The sequence below is a fragment of the Trachymyrmex cornetzi genome, unplaced genomic scaffold (genome assembly GCF_001594075.2).
Source record: "Trachymyrmex cornetzi isolate Tcor2-1 unplaced genomic scaffold, Tcor1.1 scaffold348, whole genome shotgun sequence".
NCBI lineage: Eukaryota > Metazoa > Arthropoda > Insecta > Hymenoptera > Formicidae > Trachymyrmex > Trachymyrmex cornetzi.
This window is the reverse complement of record NW_017298193.1, coordinates 9,094-29,093: the sequence shown is the minus strand read 5'-3', so window position 1 is coordinate 29,093 and position 20,000 is coordinate 9,094. Positions and strand designations below refer to the sequence as shown.

At 31.2% G+C, this 20,000-nt stretch overlaps 3 protein-coding genes across 3 annotated transcripts in view; all 3 read right to left on the bottom strand.

Annotated features, from left to right (window-relative positions):
- The window catches only part of LOC108763252 (uncharacterized), a 5,134-nt gene extending 126 nt beyond the window's left edge, over nucleotides 1-5,008 (bottom strand). The window contains exons 1-4 of the mRNA XM_018510716.1: nucleotides 4,784-5,008; nucleotides 3,957-4,156; nucleotides 1,593-1,786; nucleotides 1-179 (exon numbers count right to left, since the gene is read on the bottom strand). The exon at nucleotides 1-179 is cut by the window's left edge and continues 126 nt beyond it. Coding sequence (XP_018366218.1) covers nucleotides 1-179; nucleotides 1,593-1,786; nucleotides 3,957-4,153 — 570 coding nt within the window. The 5' untranslated portion in view covers nucleotides 4,154-4,156; nucleotides 4,784-5,008. The remainder of the gene's footprint in view (nucleotides 180-1,592; nucleotides 1,787-3,956; nucleotides 4,157-4,783) is intronic.
- Nucleotides 5,009-5,124: 116 nt separating this feature from the next.
- Nucleotides 5,125-15,399, bottom strand: LOC108763251 (uncharacterized). The gene is made up of 21 exons (XM_018510714.1): nucleotides 15,279-15,399; nucleotides 14,666-14,881; nucleotides 13,014-14,593; nucleotides 12,813-12,926; nucleotides 12,570-12,722; nucleotides 12,310-12,467; nucleotides 10,613-10,670; nucleotides 9,686-9,862; nucleotides 9,388-9,604; nucleotides 8,764-8,860; nucleotides 8,403-8,608; nucleotides 8,114-8,315; nucleotides 7,803-8,048; nucleotides 7,608-7,727; nucleotides 6,675-6,817; nucleotides 6,411-6,597; nucleotides 6,245-6,332; nucleotides 6,042-6,161; nucleotides 5,754-5,921; nucleotides 5,586-5,693; nucleotides 5,125-5,388 (listed from the first exon to the last, which is right to left on the bottom strand). Exons 2-21 carry the CDS (start codon nucleotides 14,787-14,789, stop codon nucleotides 5,212-5,214), a joined length of 4,443 nt encoding a protein of 1,480 aa, XP_018366216.1. The 5' UTR covers nucleotides 14,790-14,881; nucleotides 15,279-15,399; the 3' UTR covers nucleotides 5,125-5,211.
- A 1,068-nt stretch (nucleotides 15,400-16,467) lies between these two features.
- Nucleotides 16,468-19,734, bottom strand: RpL7 (ribosomal protein L7). Its single transcript, XM_018510717.1, has 6 exons — nucleotides 19,670-19,734; nucleotides 18,868-18,982; nucleotides 18,414-18,589; nucleotides 17,940-18,187; nucleotides 16,916-17,013; nucleotides 16,468-16,622 (listed from the first exon to the last, which is right to left on the bottom strand). Exons 1-6 carry the CDS (start codon nucleotides 19,678-19,680, stop codon nucleotides 16,512-16,514), a joined length of 759 nt encoding a protein of 252 aa, XP_018366219.1. The 5' UTR covers nucleotides 19,681-19,734; the 3' UTR covers nucleotides 16,468-16,511.
- Nucleotides 19,735-20,000: the final 266 nt, after the last annotated feature.

Sequence of the window (20,000 nt, the reverse complement as noted above, 5' to 3'; positions counted from 1 at the left end):
TCTTCTGTTATTAACAGCGAACTCAGATTTCAGCCTCTTCAGGATTTCTTCCCGTTGATACATGACCTCCCTGTGACATAGTGGCGAGAACGCGATTGGGCATTCATACTGTACGGTCTCAATGCATCTCGTATCTTCCGTGCCATGCACTTCGAATCTGAATTGCGAAATAGACTCCACTAAAAAGTAAACAGGCCAATTAGAATATCCAATTCGTCTCAACGCGCAGATGAGAGTTTATGCATTAAAGGGCATAGCAGGATAAGTATTTAGGCTGCCCCCGCATTTACCTCTGGTTGAGATTTTTACCATAAGTTATAATAGCGATGCAAGAATGAATTTCGCAAAATATTATATCTGAAAAAAATTTTTTATGGGAGTTATGTTATATATGTTATATATAAGTTTTTGCATAAAACACCTGCGGCCAAAAGAAGATAATTCCAGAAGAAGCTGATATATAAAGCCTTATCTCAATGATACCTAATGTAATATGCGTAACCGAATCTCATGCAACACCCGATTAATCGTACACCGCACGCTCGAACTCTTCATTTTTTTAAGCTATGTACTACCTTTCCGATCGTTTTGAAAATTAAATATATTATACTAGATAAATCGAAGATTATTTTAATAAAAAATGATAGTAGTATCCCAAGTACATCCTATTAAAAAAAAATATTTAAAAAACTTCAGGAATTTTTTTCAATTGTTTTCGAAAAAAAATTTTCGTAATTTTTTTTTTAAATATCGTACTATTAAATCCTATAACATTTTTTTTCGTCGAAATCGGTTCATCTATTAAAGAGAAAATTCGTTTCGTCGATTTTCAATTTTAACTCCCATAAAAAATTTTTTCAGATTACACATTTCATTCTTGCATCGCTGCTTACTTATGATAAAAATTTCGACCAGATAAATGCGGGGGTAGCTTATATATACTTATCCTGCTATGCCCTTTATGTAATCAAAACGGAAATCGCATGAACGAAATCACGAAAGTTGATTATTCGAAAATAGTCCCAAAATACTTTAGAAGCAGTGTTTTATTTAGAGCGTTTGTTAATGCATTTATTTGCAAAAGAATATCACTATTTTTGTAGTAACTTGCGAGAATAGACCACTCAAGTAACACACAGTGCTTACAAAGCGTTAATAAAGCGCTAAAAAAAGCGCATATAATCGCTTTTTTAAAGCTTTGCAAGCGCTGCTGTGCTACTTGGGCAGACGGTTTATAAATAATTGTATGAGAGTCATACTTAAAAGTTTTGTTTAGGAACACTAATAAATGGACAAATGAGTCAAGTAAAGCTTTACTGCTAATAAATAATTATATTTCTCATGCATAAATAAATTAATTAAATATACCGAATGCGAGTTAAAATATATTGATCTTGCATAAGTCATCTTCTTATAGCCATGTTTTTTTTGTTCTTGTTCTAAACATTTTTATAAAATTTCTGAAATTGATCAATTTTTTATCTGCGTTAGCGATTTATGCGCGAATGATTTAAGCAAGGAAATAGTGAAACTGATTGCATAGACTGATTTATAAGGCGGAGCGAACAGGATCGCAAGCGGTGTCCACTTACAACAGCCAAAGTCAAGGAAGAAACAAGTCAGATGCCTGGAACTGATGACGTAACCATGGTTGTCCGGTTTAACGGCATAGTATCCGTGCGCTACGTTACGGATCATCGGTAAATGACTTAGATGTTCCGTATACCGTACGGAATATTTCCAGTGATCATAATTCCCGCCTTCGTCGAGCACATTAAAGTCTTCTCTGTATTATGAATTCAAACAAATGAATCAGAGCTTACATTCTTGAATCTATGACTGGTATTATTCATATAGATCAGTATATATATATATATATATATTATATATAGTCGGTTCTTATTTCAAGACTGTCAAGACGCTAATGCAGCCCTCTGATTGGTTCATGATACCTCAAGACTGAACTTAAGATGGTCATAAATATAGGATCTGACTATGAATACCGATCATGTTCTTATATGTGAGAATCGTTTTTAAATATAGTTTCAAGATGTTATAAGTCAATTACAGGCCGGTATATTTTTCAAAACAATAATAAATATTCGTTATTAACGAATATTTATTATCGTTTTAAAAAAGCGAATTATGAACAAATTTGATTATTCATCAATTCGTCAATTCATCATTTTTAGGTGTGCGAATCAAACATTTGCAAGGTTGAATCGAATCGAATCTGCGACATGTTCGAAAATGAATCGAATCGAATCTGAAATCTTTACGTAGAATCGAATCGAATCCTTTTAATTCGAAAACGAATAGAATTCGAATCAAATTTTCACACACTGACAACTAAAAAAAAGCTTAAAAGCTGCGAAATTTATCTTGAATTTTCTTTATAAAAAAATATCAAATATCGCAAAAAAAAATTATTTTTAACGTATATTATTTGTATAAAAGATTTGAAATCAAAAACTAGTGCCAAGTTATAATTCCATAAAAATAGCATTTTCTAAATGACATGTATCATTTGTATAAAAGATTTGATATCAATAACTGACGTCAACATGAGCGTATCCAGGGGGGGGGGAGGGGGGTGGGGGGTCAAATTCCCTCCCCAAATTTTTTTAAATTTTTTATTAATTATTTCATTTTGAGAGGGTCCTGTTAGCCGAGCGCACATCCTGATAGCATACATCCACTCACATCGGTTAGTGTCTGATAATTTTTCACTGCTTTACTAATGAGAATATTTTATTTTGAATTGTGTGTGTGTGTGTGTGTGTGTGTGGCGATGTACATATTCTATCGAACTCTTTTCTTTCATTTTTAAATGTAAAAAACATACAACTTTATTTTTGTGAGTTTTTTACTTGCTGTTACATAAAATATTTTTTTCTTCTTATTGTTGAATATAATAATGTATTATGTAACATTAACAAAGTAAAAAAAAGAAAGAGAAAGAGGCGAATGATGATAATATTATATTGTTGTTAGATATATATATTATATATATTATATAAATATATTATAATATTATTTATATGTATTATATTATTACATATAGATATATATTATATATATATATATACTGAGTGTTTTCAGCGTAACGGTCCGCACGATTGGCTGTTGCAATTCTTGATGAATAGATAATAGGTTAATAGGTCTGTTTGCGTTGCTAGCACTCTTTGTATTCAGCATCTGTGCTTTCTCTTTTTTCAACACCAGAATCTATTTTTCTAATTATATCACTTTAAGTGCAAAAATTTTGGGGGGTTTCAAGCAATGCGACAGACCTAAATGACCTAAAAAAAATATCCAAGTAAAAAATTATCAAAACCGATCAAGGAAAAAACCATTAATTTCCGAGTTTTTTACCTTAAAATTCTAGTATTTTTCCATCGTTTATATCTCTAGTTATACGTACAAAACATTTGTTTTAATGTGTCGAAACTTAATTTAAAGCTAATTGTTGCGCTAAAATTGTACTTTTTATTTTAGTTTCACTAGCTTAAAGAAAATGAATAGCATTTAAAATAATAAATAGCATTTTCTTCGCAATGTAAGCCAATAAGCGCACGCGCGCATGCATGAAGATTGGTATGTGCTGTATCAACAAGATTGGTCGCAGGAGATATAGGAGAGAGAGAGAGAGAGAGAGAGAGAGAGAGATGCTCATAAATAAAGCATATAAAATAGACGACAAACCGTCAATGATTCGAAATTTCGAACTTATTCGGTTTTGAATCTCTCAGATTCGAAAATGAATCGAATCCACTATAATTTGATTCAATTCAAATTCGAATTAATTCGCACACCCCTACAAATTTTATTTATCAATCGTCAATGATAAAATATCGATCATATCTATCCCTGATATATAGTATACTCTCTTTTTTTCTTTTATTAATACGACATTGATCCTTTTTATTTCAAGATATTGTCTGATTCCTACTTACATTGTTGGATTTAATTTTTTCATGTTGCTAAAATCAGCCACAAACTCCCACACTAGTTTGGGATCCGACTTATTTATGATACCCTCGAACATCACTTGATGTTTCTTCTTATAAACAAATAGTATATAAAGAAGCACAGCTCCTAGAACGCTGTGCAAAATAGATCTCGTTTTCCATTTCATGGGATTAAAACTCATCTTCTGTGTCAAAAAGAAAAAACTAGTTACAGGTAAATCAATTCTCTTTCTCGACAGTGTGTCAAAACATTCGAAACTTATTCGCATTTTGTGTATATCGATCAAATTTGAATATAAAATCGAGTTGCTGGTTTTTTTGATTTTTAGATACATCAAAGATTTTTAGACTTTGCAGCATTTACTTTTTATAATATTCCTCAAATTTTTATCTTCAATAATTTTCCCCCCTTTAACTTTTTCCAAAAATTATTTTTCAGAATTTTGATAAAATTTAAGAAATTATGCATCCAAGGACATATCGATCTTGAAAATTAAATTTCAGAAATATCATCGAATTAACGTGATATTATTTATGTTTTTGTAATTACAATTATAAAAGACACAATATACAATAATTCTAAAGATATTATATATATTAAACATTATATTAAAATATATACATATTTCGGAAATGTCTATTTTCAAGATAAAATACATGAGCGAAGCTGATGGAGAATAATACATTATGTATCCCAAAAATACGATCTCTTCCAGAAACAAGATACAACACAGAATGCAAGAATTCAATGTGCCAAAGCGTTGTTACACACGAGAACAAAATATTTTAAATAAATAAGATTTCGCACTTACCGCTGTTGCAAGGATCGTTCGATTGGCGCAGGTTCGTAAATACTTCCGGTTGAAAGTTATCACCCCGAAGTTCGGAAATGTCGGAAGAGAGCGATATGACAAACCTCGCCGGCGAGATAGCGACTCTGTCGCGCTCCGATCCCATAGTCCCACACTGGATCTCGTCCGGTATTTTTTTTTTCGCTACGCCTCGTCGCTACGTCACGATTTGTATGAATGTAGATGTATTCCAGGGCCGGCAATAGGTCTATCTCGGAAGTGGCGAGTAAAATAGGATCCCTCAACGCGCCTCGCAAAAATCCGGCCGGATACATCACAGGAGAAAATTATTCTTAGGCAATACATGAAAAAAATTTATTTCAGATTTTTTATATACAAGATTGTTTTATAAGCAAAGGATGATCTATAAAATTCTGTATTCTCGTCGTCTATGTGGCAACGTTAACTCGTTCTTTTTTGTCAAGCGTAGACTTTTCGTGCGCCAGTAGCAAAGTGTTCAAATCATGGGACTTAGACATGAAATTCAAGTTGAATAATCTCACTAAGCCATTTTGATAGCCTGTTGCAAGCCATAGATAACTCCACGTATTTGGATTCCAAGCCATCTAAAAAAATATTTAAAAATGTTTAAATTATTTTACCTTTTATTAATACTTCATTTCTGGTTACATTTTCATATGGAAAATGTGCAAAACGCGTGACTTTTAAAAGTGCTACTACATATTTTTAATTATATTTTAAAACGTATATTTTAGTTATGTAGAGAAGAAAAGTAGATGAAAATATTATTGCTGACATATACCCTGTTTGCAGAAGTAAATGGATATTGTTCAATAGGGATAGACATCAGTTTGTCATTATTCAAAGTATCCTTATTCGGTTTATTCCTAGTGATATATTTTTCCAAATCCTGTAGAAAATTGATTAAAATTAGGCATTAAGAAATAAAAAAATAAGTCTGACAACTCACCATTAAATTATCATGGAAGACGATTCCAAAACGATCTTTGCATTCGTTATAGGTTTCTGGCATATAGTGATATTCCTTGGAACTCTTTTTATCTTTATTGTTATCGTTTTCGTTATCTTTATGTTGCTGTTCCTTTAAGAAATCCACCGTCTCAATGAAAGAGTTCAACTGTGATAAACAAAAAAAAAAAATATATATATATATACATAGTAATGAAATACTATAATAAAATATGTAATTGTCAGAAATCTTATGAATATGACGATGTAAGAAGGTACAACTTTCTACCTGTCTTTTCTTAGGCAATATTTTTTCTGTATACAACAGTTGATGAGGAAAGACAGTCATTACTTCTCCAGCTAAAGTGCCATGTGCAATACTATTAGCGTGATCGGAAACAGCGAGACCCTAAAAAGTTGAATGTTATTTAGGATAATGTACAATTAATTGACATTTGAAAAAGACAAGCAAAGATAATATGATATTCTTACATAAGTTGGCGAGTTTGTTGCTAAAATTGGGCAATACTTGTATCCGTATTCTCTCAACGGTACTGTCATGGAATGCGTATAATGATATCTGAAAAAAATAATCGCATCAAAAGGAATCGTGATTGTTATCAATTATCATCCTTGTTTGCGACAAAATAAATTTTACCCAAGTGCATCATCGAAACTAAGAATTGCACACGGCCAATTCATCATCCATGCACCGTTTGATACTATGCCTTTTTTTACATAGCTTTGCGGTGCACTCGTTTCTTCCAAGTCCCAAAATTTATACGATTTATCTACACTCGCGGAAGCGAGGAATCGACTTTTACCATACGGAACTAATGCTATCACTATGCAAAAAGACAAGACAATGCGTTTTTACATATACATTTTCTCCTTGTGTGAGAGATGATAAGTTTATTCTTACTGGTAATTGCGTTGTAATGAGCAAAGAAATGTTGATAAACATTTATAAATTTTGTATTCATCCGTACATTGAGCAACAGAGGTGAGGTAGTCGTAAGACGCCACAGTCCGATGTAACCATTCGAGAAACCTGCAGCAATGGTGCTAAAAAAATATATTATTTTTACAATATACAATAATCCTTGAGTATTCTAAAAGAGTTTAAGAGCGATTAATTCAAGACGAAACTTCATATGTTCGAAATAACTTAAGCCTATTCTACAATGTGCTCTTTTCCTATTTCTTGCTTTTTGTCTCTTGCTTCTTCCTCCTTTGCAACCGTTTTATCGACAATTGTATTTCTTACTACGTGTTTCCTGTTTCTTCTGAAGTTCGTTAATTTTTATCTCGAGCGACATAAAACAAAAAACCGGATAAGAAGTAAAAAGATAAGATGTAAAAAATAACAAAAAGTAAGAAACAGAAAACAAAAAACACATTGTAGAATAACCATTAATTCTACAATGTGCTTTTTGTTTCCTGTTTCTTGCTGTTTGTCTCTTCCCTTTTTGATCAAGAAGGCAAGAGACAAACAGCAAGAAAAAGGAAATAAAAAGCACATTGTAGAATTAGCCTTAGCTTCAAAGATATATAGGATGTCAAAGTCGAAAAAATTCGTTTTTTTTTTCAAAAATTGCAAAAACACTCGGGTTAATTTGGTGAGATTGTTTAAATATACATGAATTTCGTTTAAGTAATCCGAGCGATTTTCGAAATTTGTGAAAAAAAAAAAAAAAATTTTTCCTTCAATTTGAACAAACATTGTATTTTCAAAATTAAGCCGCTTCGGACCTATGAAAATTTTCATCTTTAATTAATGTGAGCAATCGTTTCTTAAAATCTTTGCTCTATGTATATAAACTTTACGAAAAATAATTTAGATTGCGAATATTACCTGTGTCCATGTTCCTTCGTCCACGACAGTTTAGTGCATTGCCAATCTTGTTCGTTATTATCGTACATAAGAGTATTTACAACCAGTGTCATTACCGGATCAGTCTTGTATATCGGCAATCTTGATGCAAATTACATACAAATTTTATAACTAACCGAAAGAGAAGTAATAATGTGCAATCAAAATATGACTCACGAATTATTTTCCGTTTTTTCGAATTTAAGTTCATCCGCAAACGGTAGCGAATAAATATTTATACATCCGTCCGAGCATGCAGCTGCAAGTAATCCCATTCGCCTGATTTTACTTTCGTCTGCTTTATAATTGTTAAGATCGACATCCTGATAGCATCCTGATGGGCACCACTCTAAACACCAAATTGTACCGCTATTATGCGCAATCGCATAAGCTAAAACGGGCGATCTATTCTTGCTATTAACTCTGAAAAAAATATACAATATAATCCCAATAACGTTATAAATTATAGCAATGCTTTAGTTATTTACTGATGATTTAAGGATCCAACATCCCATATCTGTATAATATTCGGGCCCAAACATTTATTTCTCACAGTATATTTACTTTCCATCGTGGGATGTGTGCTAATTGCTACGTATTGAGTCGGATTTTTGGACCACCATATCAATGATGGAATGGGCAACCATGCTAACGCCCATATAGGACCACCAACAAAAAATGTTGGCACAGCTAAAACAATATTAAAATTTAATTTAATTATTCTTTGTTAAATATTTCCATATATCATAGTATGTACAAACAAATATCGTAAATTACCTTCGTAAATATCACTTTCAAATCTATTTATGCGGTTCCAATTATCCTTGTCAGAAATCGTTTTCAATAAATTGATGTTTACTTGCTTGAAGGCCATTGAAACTGTTAATTCTGGGAGATACGTTGCGGCATCATTATTTTCCAATAACGTAAAACAATTCGGCATATCATCTTTGAATAACGCCAATTCATAATTTTTCAGCTCACTGTTACGTTATAAATAAATAAAAAATGTATATGTTATTTCAGTAAACAAAAAATAATTTAATAAAAAATCAGTTCCATTAATGTGAAGTAATAAAAGCTATGTAAAGATAAAATTAAAATCAAATTTAAAAAAACACAAGCCAATTATATTTACAAATTCAGAGTCCAACGTAAAGCTGGTTTATAAGTTTCAGTTGAATGAGGACTTTGCGTTGTTTCTTTATCCAAGAAAGCCATTTTTCGGTAGATTCCTAAAATTTTTTCAGAGATTCAGTCTTTTAAATATTTGATTGTACATATATGTCTATGTAATTATTTTGCTAAAAAACAATATGAAAATATGCTAAATAAATATTTTCTTTGCGATTTTGTTTACATGTGATTATACATATATTAATTTGTATAAAACACTTTTTATGAATATATTTAAGCAAAGAAGTTTACGCGCATTTTAGGCGATTTGGGAAGTACGCAGGGATCATCATTTTTTGGATTCGTTATTTTTTAAATTTTGGTTTTATTTACTGAATCCGAAAATCATAGTTAAAATAGTCTGAGTACCCTGAGAATATAATTTTGAGACATATTTTCACAGAAAAAGCTACTGTTGATTTTGTTATTTTGTCGAGCTTTTTTTTTATTAAAATCGATTATTGTTAAAGTCGTGACTCTTACTTGCATTACAGAATAAATAAGATTTCTTAAAGATTAGCTTAAAATGCATAAATTTCTTGATTAAAAATTAGAATATAGTTTATCTATTATCTATTCGACTCACTTGTACTGTCAGATTTTATTTTCGATAAACGACGACTACTGAACTTTCGTTTTACATCACATTCAAGTATACTTTCATCTGATAAATACTCATCTTCCTCTGTCTCATAATCAGAATATTTCTCCAAGTCACTGTTGCCGGAATGAGTTTCTGTTATATGATCTACAATCTTATCTCTAGAATTTGCAGAAAACTTGCAGATTTTACACATATAATTCTAGAAACGAAAGAAATATTGTGTTTTTTTTTTATATACTTAACCATTCTTCCAAATGTGACAGATATTGAAATACAATACCTCTTGTGGAATGAAATCACATTGATAGTAATGTTCACAAATAGTTTCGTAAGAGGAACATGTGAAAGTACATCCTACATGCTTACAAGATATGACACCTGATTCCAGTTCTTTTTTCCACATAACTTTCCAAGCGCTTGGTATTTTTTTCTTGTCCGTCATTTGTACTACATCGTTCTAAATATATTAAGTATATTAACATACGTACGCACGCATACACACGCGCATGCACGCATTCGCACACATGCATGTATGTTAATATATTTAAATACACAACAAAAATAAAAATTTAAAGCCTATAACGGTCGAAGCTGGATCTTAAATAATTTCCACGTGAATTTATACTGCGCGCCATATGTTCTGTATATATATATGTTGTGTATAAATTCACATAGAAATTATTTAATCATCTAAGATCTAGCTTCGATCATTATAGGCTTTAAACTCTCATTTGTTGTGTATTTAAATATATTCACATTAATATAATTCACATTAATAAATTATTTATTATTGTTAATATATTTAATATAGTTAAATAAGATTAGTGTTAATTTTTCTTTGTTATATGTATTATAAGTGCGTATAATAAATGCCGATCGGCATTTAGACTGCGTACGGGTTGGTGAAATAAGGGACAGGAACCAAGCTGAAAATCGGCTAAAATGTGCAACTAAATCCCAGCACTGCTTTAGAAATTAGTATTTTATCAACCATTGCGAAAATTGCAAAATGGTAGAGGATTTTTCGAATCAGTTTTTGATTAGGAATAGCGCTGTATGATTCGTGAGCAAACTTTAAGAAACACCCTGTATACTTATACAAATTTACAATGCATGTAACAAAGAAAATTTTAGTATACAAATGTGAATCCAAACTTTTCAGGAGACACGATAATGTCTCGAGTGTTTCTGTATACATATTCTTTACCGTGCTTAGATTTTGCTCTTTTAAAGATTTGGTGAGTTCCAATATCCTTGGTATTGCTCTGTAATTACAAAATATATGTATGTACGTATGTATGTAAGTATACATATACATATACAGGGTGTTCAGAAAAGGTCGGGACCTCGGATTTGCTCGGGAGGATTACGTTTTTTGAAAGAAACATTTCAGACAAAGTTGCAAGGTATAAAAGGATCTATTTACAGATCTTATCAATTTGACCTTAGGTAGCGTCGCCAAGGTCAGGTTAAGGTCAAATCAATTTTTTTAAATGAAACATTCTAATATAATTAATAAGAAAGTGGTTTATAATTGAAAAGAAAAGGAGCATAAAACCACGCACAAGATGTATTATGTGATATTTAATAATATATTACAAGGTTTTGATATAAATTCTTAGACGTTTCGACCAATATTTGGCCATCTTCAGTAAATAAAAAATATTCTCGCATTCGATATAAGAATTATATAAATAAAATTCCGCAGTCATATATAAATTAAATTAAAATTCACGCTCTTTGTCGCATAATTCGTGATCATCCTAACGGTGGTTGATAAGCACGTAACATTGAATGTGTAGAAAGAGAATTTCCAGATTCTAATATGACCAATATGTGAAATTTTCACATGCGTTTGAGTAAGACAGAATGATATATATTACATATATAATATAATAAAAACTATAATAAAAACTGAATCGAAGATGTCACCACTATTATCGAATTTGGAATTTAAAAAGTCTGTATTATCGACCTTGATCGAGTTCGGTAATCGGTTTAGCATCCCCTTAAGTACTTTTTGAGTTATAAGGTTTGAAAATTACATGCCGTCGGCATTAGCATTACGCAAAGTTCGATCGACGACTAAAACCTCTTGAATGTTGTTCAGGATTATGTCCTGGATAAAACATTTGTTAAAATCAAGGCTATTAGAGATTATTCCTCTTATTTTCATTTTTGCGCGCAGTAAAAATTCATTTTTACGCACCTTGGCGACGCCACCCGAGATCAAACTAATAAAATTTGTATAAAGATCTTTTTGTACTTTACTTTTGTCTGAAACATTTCTTTCAAAATCGTCATCCTTCCGGGGTCTTGACTTTTTTTTAACACCCTGTATACAGGATGTCCCAATAACTATTAGCACTTGAAATATCTTCGAATCTATAAGGTCTAGAGGAAAGTTTGTATAACCAAAATTGCACGATATGAAGAGGTCTATTATATGGTGATAATAATTTTTGTCCAGGTGGAGGCGCTTCAGAAATTTCAAGGCAATTTCAACTTCATTTAAAAAAAAAATGGAATTATATAATTTTTTACGTAATATGATTCCTCTAGTTATTCTACGTATAAAAGTATTAAGATTAAGTATCGAAAAATCAATAGTTTACGAGATATTTTATACTTTATTCTGGCGCATATTGAGATAAAATGTTAAATAACTCGTAAATTACTAATTTTTTTTATAATCGTACCTTAATACTTTTATGAACAGAATAATGAGATGATTCAATTGGTATAAAAAAATACATAGTTACTTTTAAAAAATATGACTATAAAATGGATAATTTTTTAATTATAAGCAACTATGTATTTTTTTTACACCAATTCTCTACATACATACGTATACATTAATAAGTGTATAATTGAAGCAACTTTTAATTAAAATTTTGTATTTACTTCTCTGCTGCTTTCCGTTTAGTTCTTTCTAGTTGTAGATCTGCTTCTTTAATTTTGTTCTGTTCTAGTTGCCTGTGGTAACGTTCATGTACTTCCACAGAGGAAGGCATCATACTTGCGTAGCAAATGGGACATGTCACCATTAACGCTTGCCTTTCCTATAATAATAAAATAGGTAAAAAAAAAAAACCTTTAGGAAAAAAGTGCCACATATTTGCATATATGTAACATATAATAAATACGATGCTTTTTCTGCTTACTTCTTCCGATTTACCACAAAATTGCATATGTGATATAAAACCATCGACACTTCGCCTCGTAGCCTTACATTTTTCACAAATTAGAAATTTCTTTTTTTGCTTAAGAGCAGCGGTTAATAATCTCTTCAACAATTTTACATCATTTTCGAAATCCTGTACATATAAACAAATTTACTTTTTATATAAATTTTTATTAATAGTACAAGATCTACAAAGAATGCTTTATTAAACATATTTTATTACCAATGGTTCATCATCTTTTCGCCAAGCCATGTTATTATGATGATGTAAATTGTGTGATGACCATTGTTTCTTCGGTACTTCTTGATCGCACTTAGCACAAGTTACCAATTGTATCTATAAGTAAAGGATATTTAACTGAATTACTCATATTTTAATTGTGATATGCTGTAGCATAAATCATTAAAATATACTGCAACCTACGGCTTTTTCAATACGTGTAACATTCGAATCTGTAATAGCGTCTTCGGTATTCACTATACAACTTGTTGCACCTGTGTCATCTATTTCGTTACTCTCCTCCATTGCTGATTGAGAAACATTTGTCGTTGTTAATCTAGGAGTGTATTCGGTATCTAAATTTTGTAATGTTCCTCTACCGCGTCCTCGACCGCGTCCTCGACCGCGTCCTCGACCACGTCCTCGACCCCAGCCTCTTGAACCAGGTGGTCGACCTCGTTTCTTGACGACGAAAATTTCTTCTTCCGCAGTATCAGTGTCATCGCTCATACTGATATCAAATCTAATTTTACTAGCACGTCTTCTATCATGTGTTATGGATTCGGTGCTAATTTTAGGAATCTCTCGTAATATATCATCATCTCTTAATCTCTTTGGCGTGATTTGATCTGTAGAACTATCTATCACTTTCTTAGGTCTACCTCTTTTTCTCTTGATATTTTGTACTGTAAATGACTGGCTTTGTTCGTCATGTTCTACATTTATCTCACTTGCCATAGATGTATCCCGATGTGCTGCATTATTCTCAACGGATGAAAATGATGATTTAAATAAATCACTTTCATCCGTTGCTTTAGATATAAACGTCCTATTCATATCTTCGTCAGATGAAATTTGTTGCTTAATTGAATGTACAAGCTCTGTATATTTTTCTGTCAACTTTAAATCGTTACTATCATCTACTATCGTCGATTGCGTTCTTCCTGCAAATGATTGCATTAAATTTGTCAATTTATTCTCAACTTTAATTAATTTCGACTTTTTATTATTATCTTCGATAGAAGCTTTCAAATTTGTGCGCAGTGATATTGTTGGTTTAGCTGGTAGTACAGTTACTCCATTCTTGATTTCCTCAATTTCTTGCTTTTTCGTTATAGTTCTCTTGTCTGATAAAGTAATATGCTGTTCGTTCACAATTTGATTTTGTATTTTGATCGACAAGATATTATCGTCAGTTAAACTTCGGGAAAAATTATTTGATACAATGACATCATTCATTTTGTCCCGCTGGAAATCTTTTTCATTTGGATCAGGTATGGTTTTGTTTCCACGAGGATTATCCTCTATTGTGCATGATTGATGTAACGAACTTATACTTTTGTCTCTGGATGCCACCAAGATATCTGTACTTTTTGCTTCCATGGATGTTCCTGGCTTAATTGAGAACAAAAGTTTTTTTCGAGATTGTATATTTGATGTATAATCTAAATTTTCTTTTTTAGTAGGATATTCAGGTACAAATTCAGTTTCACATGCTGTATTTTGTAGAGTAACTAATTTATAAGATTCAGGTACTTTATTTCTATTTGAATTTGTTTCACTTTCCATTGCATTCTCTCTTTCTATATGTATCTTCTGCTCCAAATTGTCAGATTTGTTAACTCCTATTCTGATAAAATTGTTACTATGAAGCAATAGTCTTTCCTGTACATAACTCTCTAGAATAATGGATCTACTTTCGCACTTGTTGTTTTTGATGCCAGGACATTCATTATGTTTCTTATCAATTTCTGATAATACAATGTTTTTGTTCGAGATAGATGCTTAAATTAAAAAATTGAAGATATCATTATCGATGTTGCCTTAAAAATAACTTTAGAAAATAATATACTTACAACTAGCTGCATCACTAATGCTCTTCAACTTCTCAAAGCAAGGAGGAAACATACTTGAATCGCTCTTAGCTGCTTCATCATATGCTGTTTTTTTAGAAACACATTTACTTTTTTTAAGCGACATATCACTCCTCTCTTTCGCAGGGTAAAAGATGATAGAAGCAATTGTAAAAATTGACTCTCTACATCATGTGAGACGAGGAAGTTCAATTTTATCTGCAAATAATTATTATAACTTTAATTATAATTTTAATGTTTTTAATCACATTCTCGAGTTTCATCTCGAGACATTTCGATGACAAAAAATACGGAGAAAAAATGAGGGAAAAACAAGGAAAATTCCGGGGATTCGAACGTGGAACGATTCGAGATTGGAATCTAATCTCCTGTCTAGAACTCTAAAAGCACATTCGAACATTCCGTTATGAAAAACTCATTACCTGTGTTCGCGATTGTCCCCTACTAAAGTTTTATAATTTTCGTAGTTGTATTGTTACCAATAATTGAAAAATTTTCGATTTCTCATCATTTCACAATGTGAACGGACAACAAAAATAGGTTATATGTGTCGTTCGTTCCGATTTTTTTCTTAACTAACGTTAAAGTTACTTACCACATTATACGATAAATTGCGATAAATAACAAATTCTTTGTTTTTTTGTATAGATGTTGCGCGTTTTACTTTTTTAAACTGCGTACACACACGTAAACAGCAAACGCACGCCTCGCCGAAAATGGCGCGATATTGATCAACTTATGCAACTCGCAGTGAGCGAAATGCCGCCAGTTCAGTTATAGCACAATGGTAAAGTGACGGCTTAGTGAGGGGAGAGGCCTAAGCCGCTTAGGTTCGAATCTCGGCAGTGCCTCCATGAACGCTCTGGAATGCATTCTTTTTTAACTGAATTTCTTACACGATTCATCTATTTCTTTTTCTTTTCAGAGAAAAAGAGGAAAGATTAATTGCAGGCTTAATTAGAAAGAACAGATCTATTTTCCTCATGTTGTTCACATTTGTTAAATATGAAAAAAAAAATATATATATATAGATATACACACACAAGGGTTTCAGAATGATCGCCAAATATTTCGTATGCTGATACAGTGGATTAAACTGAGTCGAAAAGTCTTCCACCATTTTGCAATTTTCGCAATAGTTGACAAAATATTAATTACCAAAGATCACCGAATATTAGTTTTCAATAATTTTTTACTCAAATACTATCATCTTTATAGAAAAATAGCAAGTGACAAAAATTGTTTATTTTCTTTTCATAAAGTTCTAAGAATTTTTTCGGGATTTTTTAGTACTGCATTTTCTCATGTTGGTAAAAATAGATGTCAATAAGAAAATGCAGTACTAAAAAGTTAATAAAAAAATTCTGAAAAAATTCTTAGAGCTCTATAAGAAGAAAATAAACCATTCTTGTCTCTTGCCATTTTTTTGTGAAGTAATACTTAAGTAAAAAATTATAAAAAAATCAATATTTGGCGATTTTTGGTAACCAATATCCTGTTAACTATTTTTTTCAATTCAGTTTAATCCGCTCTAACAGCACACGAAATATTTGGTCATATTGTCATTCTGGGACATCCTGTATATAAACCTTATTCCTTCAACATTTATTGCAAGATTTTTGCAGTGGCAAACACATTGCAAGTGTATTTGCCTAGATTTATTTTGATTTGACAATACTATTTTCTCTTTCAGTAAATTTAATATTTTCCAGTATTTTTGACTTTTATATATGTATGAAAATATTAATCAAGTGCATGTGAATAATAATAATATGACACAAGAATTTAATTAGAGGATATATTTTTATTTACGAAGATTTTTATAAACTTATATCATCCTTCTGAGAAGCTCGTTGATTTTATCCTCTCGGTTCCCAAAATCACCACCTTCTACATAATGATTGGTCTTCTTACGCCATCCACCATTTGGAGTATTAAGCTAGAAACAGAGAAATGACTTTTTATATAGATGTAACGTTTCTGAAAAAATATATGCTAAAGCGATCAGGATATAAAAAATTTGTTGTTAAATAAACGCAAGTGTTTGAGCTTGTCTTAGATTGATGATATTAACAGACATCATCCGTCGTAAGAAAAACTCGTATTGTTTTTCGACATAATAGGGAGTTTATAGCTTTAGATTAATCTATAACCATGCCTATGTCGTAAAGAAAATATATCGATAAATATTGTATATAGTATCTTTTTTTTTACACCTTGAAAAGCGCATACCTTAAAGGGCCATAGGAAATTACTGGCGTATTTGAATTTCGGACCAACAGTAAATATCTCGTGGATTAAATCCTCGGTACAAATGATATTAGATCGACCTAAGGGCAAAATAAAATTTTCCTTTTGATAAATTATTTCCTAATCGATACAAATCAACTTACATACTAATTACATATCACTTATTTGTTAAGATACAACGCAAAAAATTTTTCAGAAAATAAATTAAAATATTTTGAATTATTAAACTTTGGTAATATTAATTTTGAAAAGTAATTTTAATGTTATAACTGATTATATTATAACCAGTATATAATATAATTTTTAAGCTATGCTATTGTGAGTAAGCGATACACACATATATACATTATGTATTATACAGAGATGGGCATGTATTTAAAATACTTTTATTTGAAAAATAGTATTGGTAAGACAATTATATTTTGTATTTTGTGTTTGTTCAGAGTACATGAAAATATTTTGTATTTTGTATTTCATGGGAGCACATATAAAAGTATTTTGTATTTTATATTTTAGTATTAATAACAAAAGATTATGAAAGTATTTTGTATTTTGTATTTCAAATACTAACTGATACTATCCTTATTATTTAAATTACAAGATACAAAAAGCTTTCAATCTTTCGATTTTAAATACAAAATATGTAATACTTTTATGTGATGCGTTAAAATAAAAAATACAAAATATGCTTGTATTGCAAATAGTGCGTTTTAAATAAAAGTATTTCAAATATATGCCCAACTCTGGTATCATATATATATAAATTATTATAGTTTTTGTATCAATTTTTTTCACTTGACTATACAATTATTATATAGTCAGGCTAAGAAAAAATTGCTTTATTAATTTCTGACAAAATGGAAAGAAGAATGTGTATGTTTCCAAGACTCCCATGGATTTGTCAAGAAATTATTTGCCGAGAATATGCACACTAGTCGTATCTCATTATTTTATTAGTGATCATTGATTGTTCATTTGAATTAGTATTAGAAAATGCTTTACTAACCGAGTTTCTTCTCAATAATGGAATTGCTTGTGATCGGTATGCGTTGCCTGTTTATCTTGGCAAAGCCTCGTTTGTAGATCAATTCACGAACTGATTTCAAATTGGGATAACCCCATGTGATATAAGGCTCGACAATACGTAACATATTGATTGTCGCTTTATTCAATTTCACAAAAACACCATTGTTGATCTGTTTTAGACGGAACAATTGCAATACCTTTCGTACTTTAGGAGCAACTTGGTTCACACTGTAAAAATTGTAACATTACAATCATTAACTTAACAATTTGATGTAATAATGTGATTGCATGAAAAATCATGTTACAATCATTATTAACATTACATCAAGTACTAACTTAATAAAATGTTAATTACGATTGTACTATCAGTACTAACCGATTGCAATGTTATTATTAAATCGAGTCTTCAAAAAAGGCATAATTTGTGTTAAGAAAAACATGTTCATACACTTACCCTCGAATACGGGTAACAAATGCAAGACGTGCTTCACCAGGAATATAATAATTTCCACGGTTTTTAGCTTGTCTCATCAATCGAATTTCATCCCTCTCCTTTCGCCTATATTCTTTCACATACTCCTCGGCTCTTTTGAAAATCTGCTTTCTCTTTTTATAGCGATCTGCACGTTGCTGTTGCAAAATAAAAATCAGCTTGTCACATGGGTCTCATCATTTCTTTTCTACATTAAAAAATATACCGTTCTTGTCGTGAAACGATAATGTGTCCACAATGCTAAAAAAATCACTTTAAAATTTCAGATGGAGAAAAAATTAACTAATTACATTTGTCAATAGTTAAATAGTATCTATTAATTTTTTCTCGAGATCTTGGAGCAATGTCTAGCATTATAAACACAAGGCTTTAGAAAGGAATGCGCTCTCAAATTGTTTACATAAAACAGAATTACCTTGATGGAGACTTGTAAACGCGCAGCTTTCACTGCCTCGCGGTGTTTTTTTCTCTTTAACACCGACTCCGGCACTGCCGGCAATTTTTTTGTTGGTGGGACAGTTTCTTTCTTCCTAAATAAGACAAGTACAATCACGTTAGAAATACTATGAGCATAATAAAGAATTAGAGATATATTGTGTCTGTTAAATAGTGAAGGGGTAATCACTCAATGTGTAATTGTGGGACAATGTTCCTGAAATCATTATAAAATTTATATGAAATCCTCATGTATAATCTGATAATTACATATGCAATTACGAAAAATCAGATAAAATCGTTTATTTTACCAAATGACTTCACATATATATAGTGAAGAAAATTATTTGTGATCAGATAAAATTGTATGAAATCATATAATTTGTGGAACAATATTTCAGCTAGTGGTTACCCCCTCATTAAATGGTACACATGTTTTGTTAACCACATAAACTCGCCGGAGTTAGGTAATATTGATTGCAGTATTTTTCAGCTTTCATATAAAATACAAACGTCTAAATAGCAAAATGAGTTTTGATCAATGGAAAACAGTCTTTTTTTCGGATATGTGTAAATAATAACGACATTATCGCGCGGTGAGAAGCAACTATGTGCTCGCAAACTTCCGGTTGATAATCCCGTTTGTTATATGTTTAAAGTAAAAATATTTATTTGCTAATACGCATGCAACATAAACAATTGCTAATACAACATTTGTACATTCGCGAAATCATATTGTCGGCTGATGCAATCGGATTTTTCGAGCCATCAAAGTTACTTACTCATCGGCCATTCTTCCGTGCGGTAAAGGAAACTCTAACCTCTCTTCGCCTGACAAATCATAAACTACGAGAATCGACAAGAATGCCAAGAATCATGAACTATGAAGTGAGATATAAGGAGACTCCACTCATAGCGTTTTCCATTGGGAAAGCGCTGGTGCAGCACTAGCGCGGAGCGCCGTGCTAGGTTTAGATGAAAACTGCACTAGTGCAGTAATAGTGCAGGTTTAGTGCGGTTCAATGGAACATTATTATGCCCATTTCCACCAATATAGATTAACTTTAATCTCGGTTCAACTTACTCTTCGTCTTTTTCTAATCTTTAGAACTA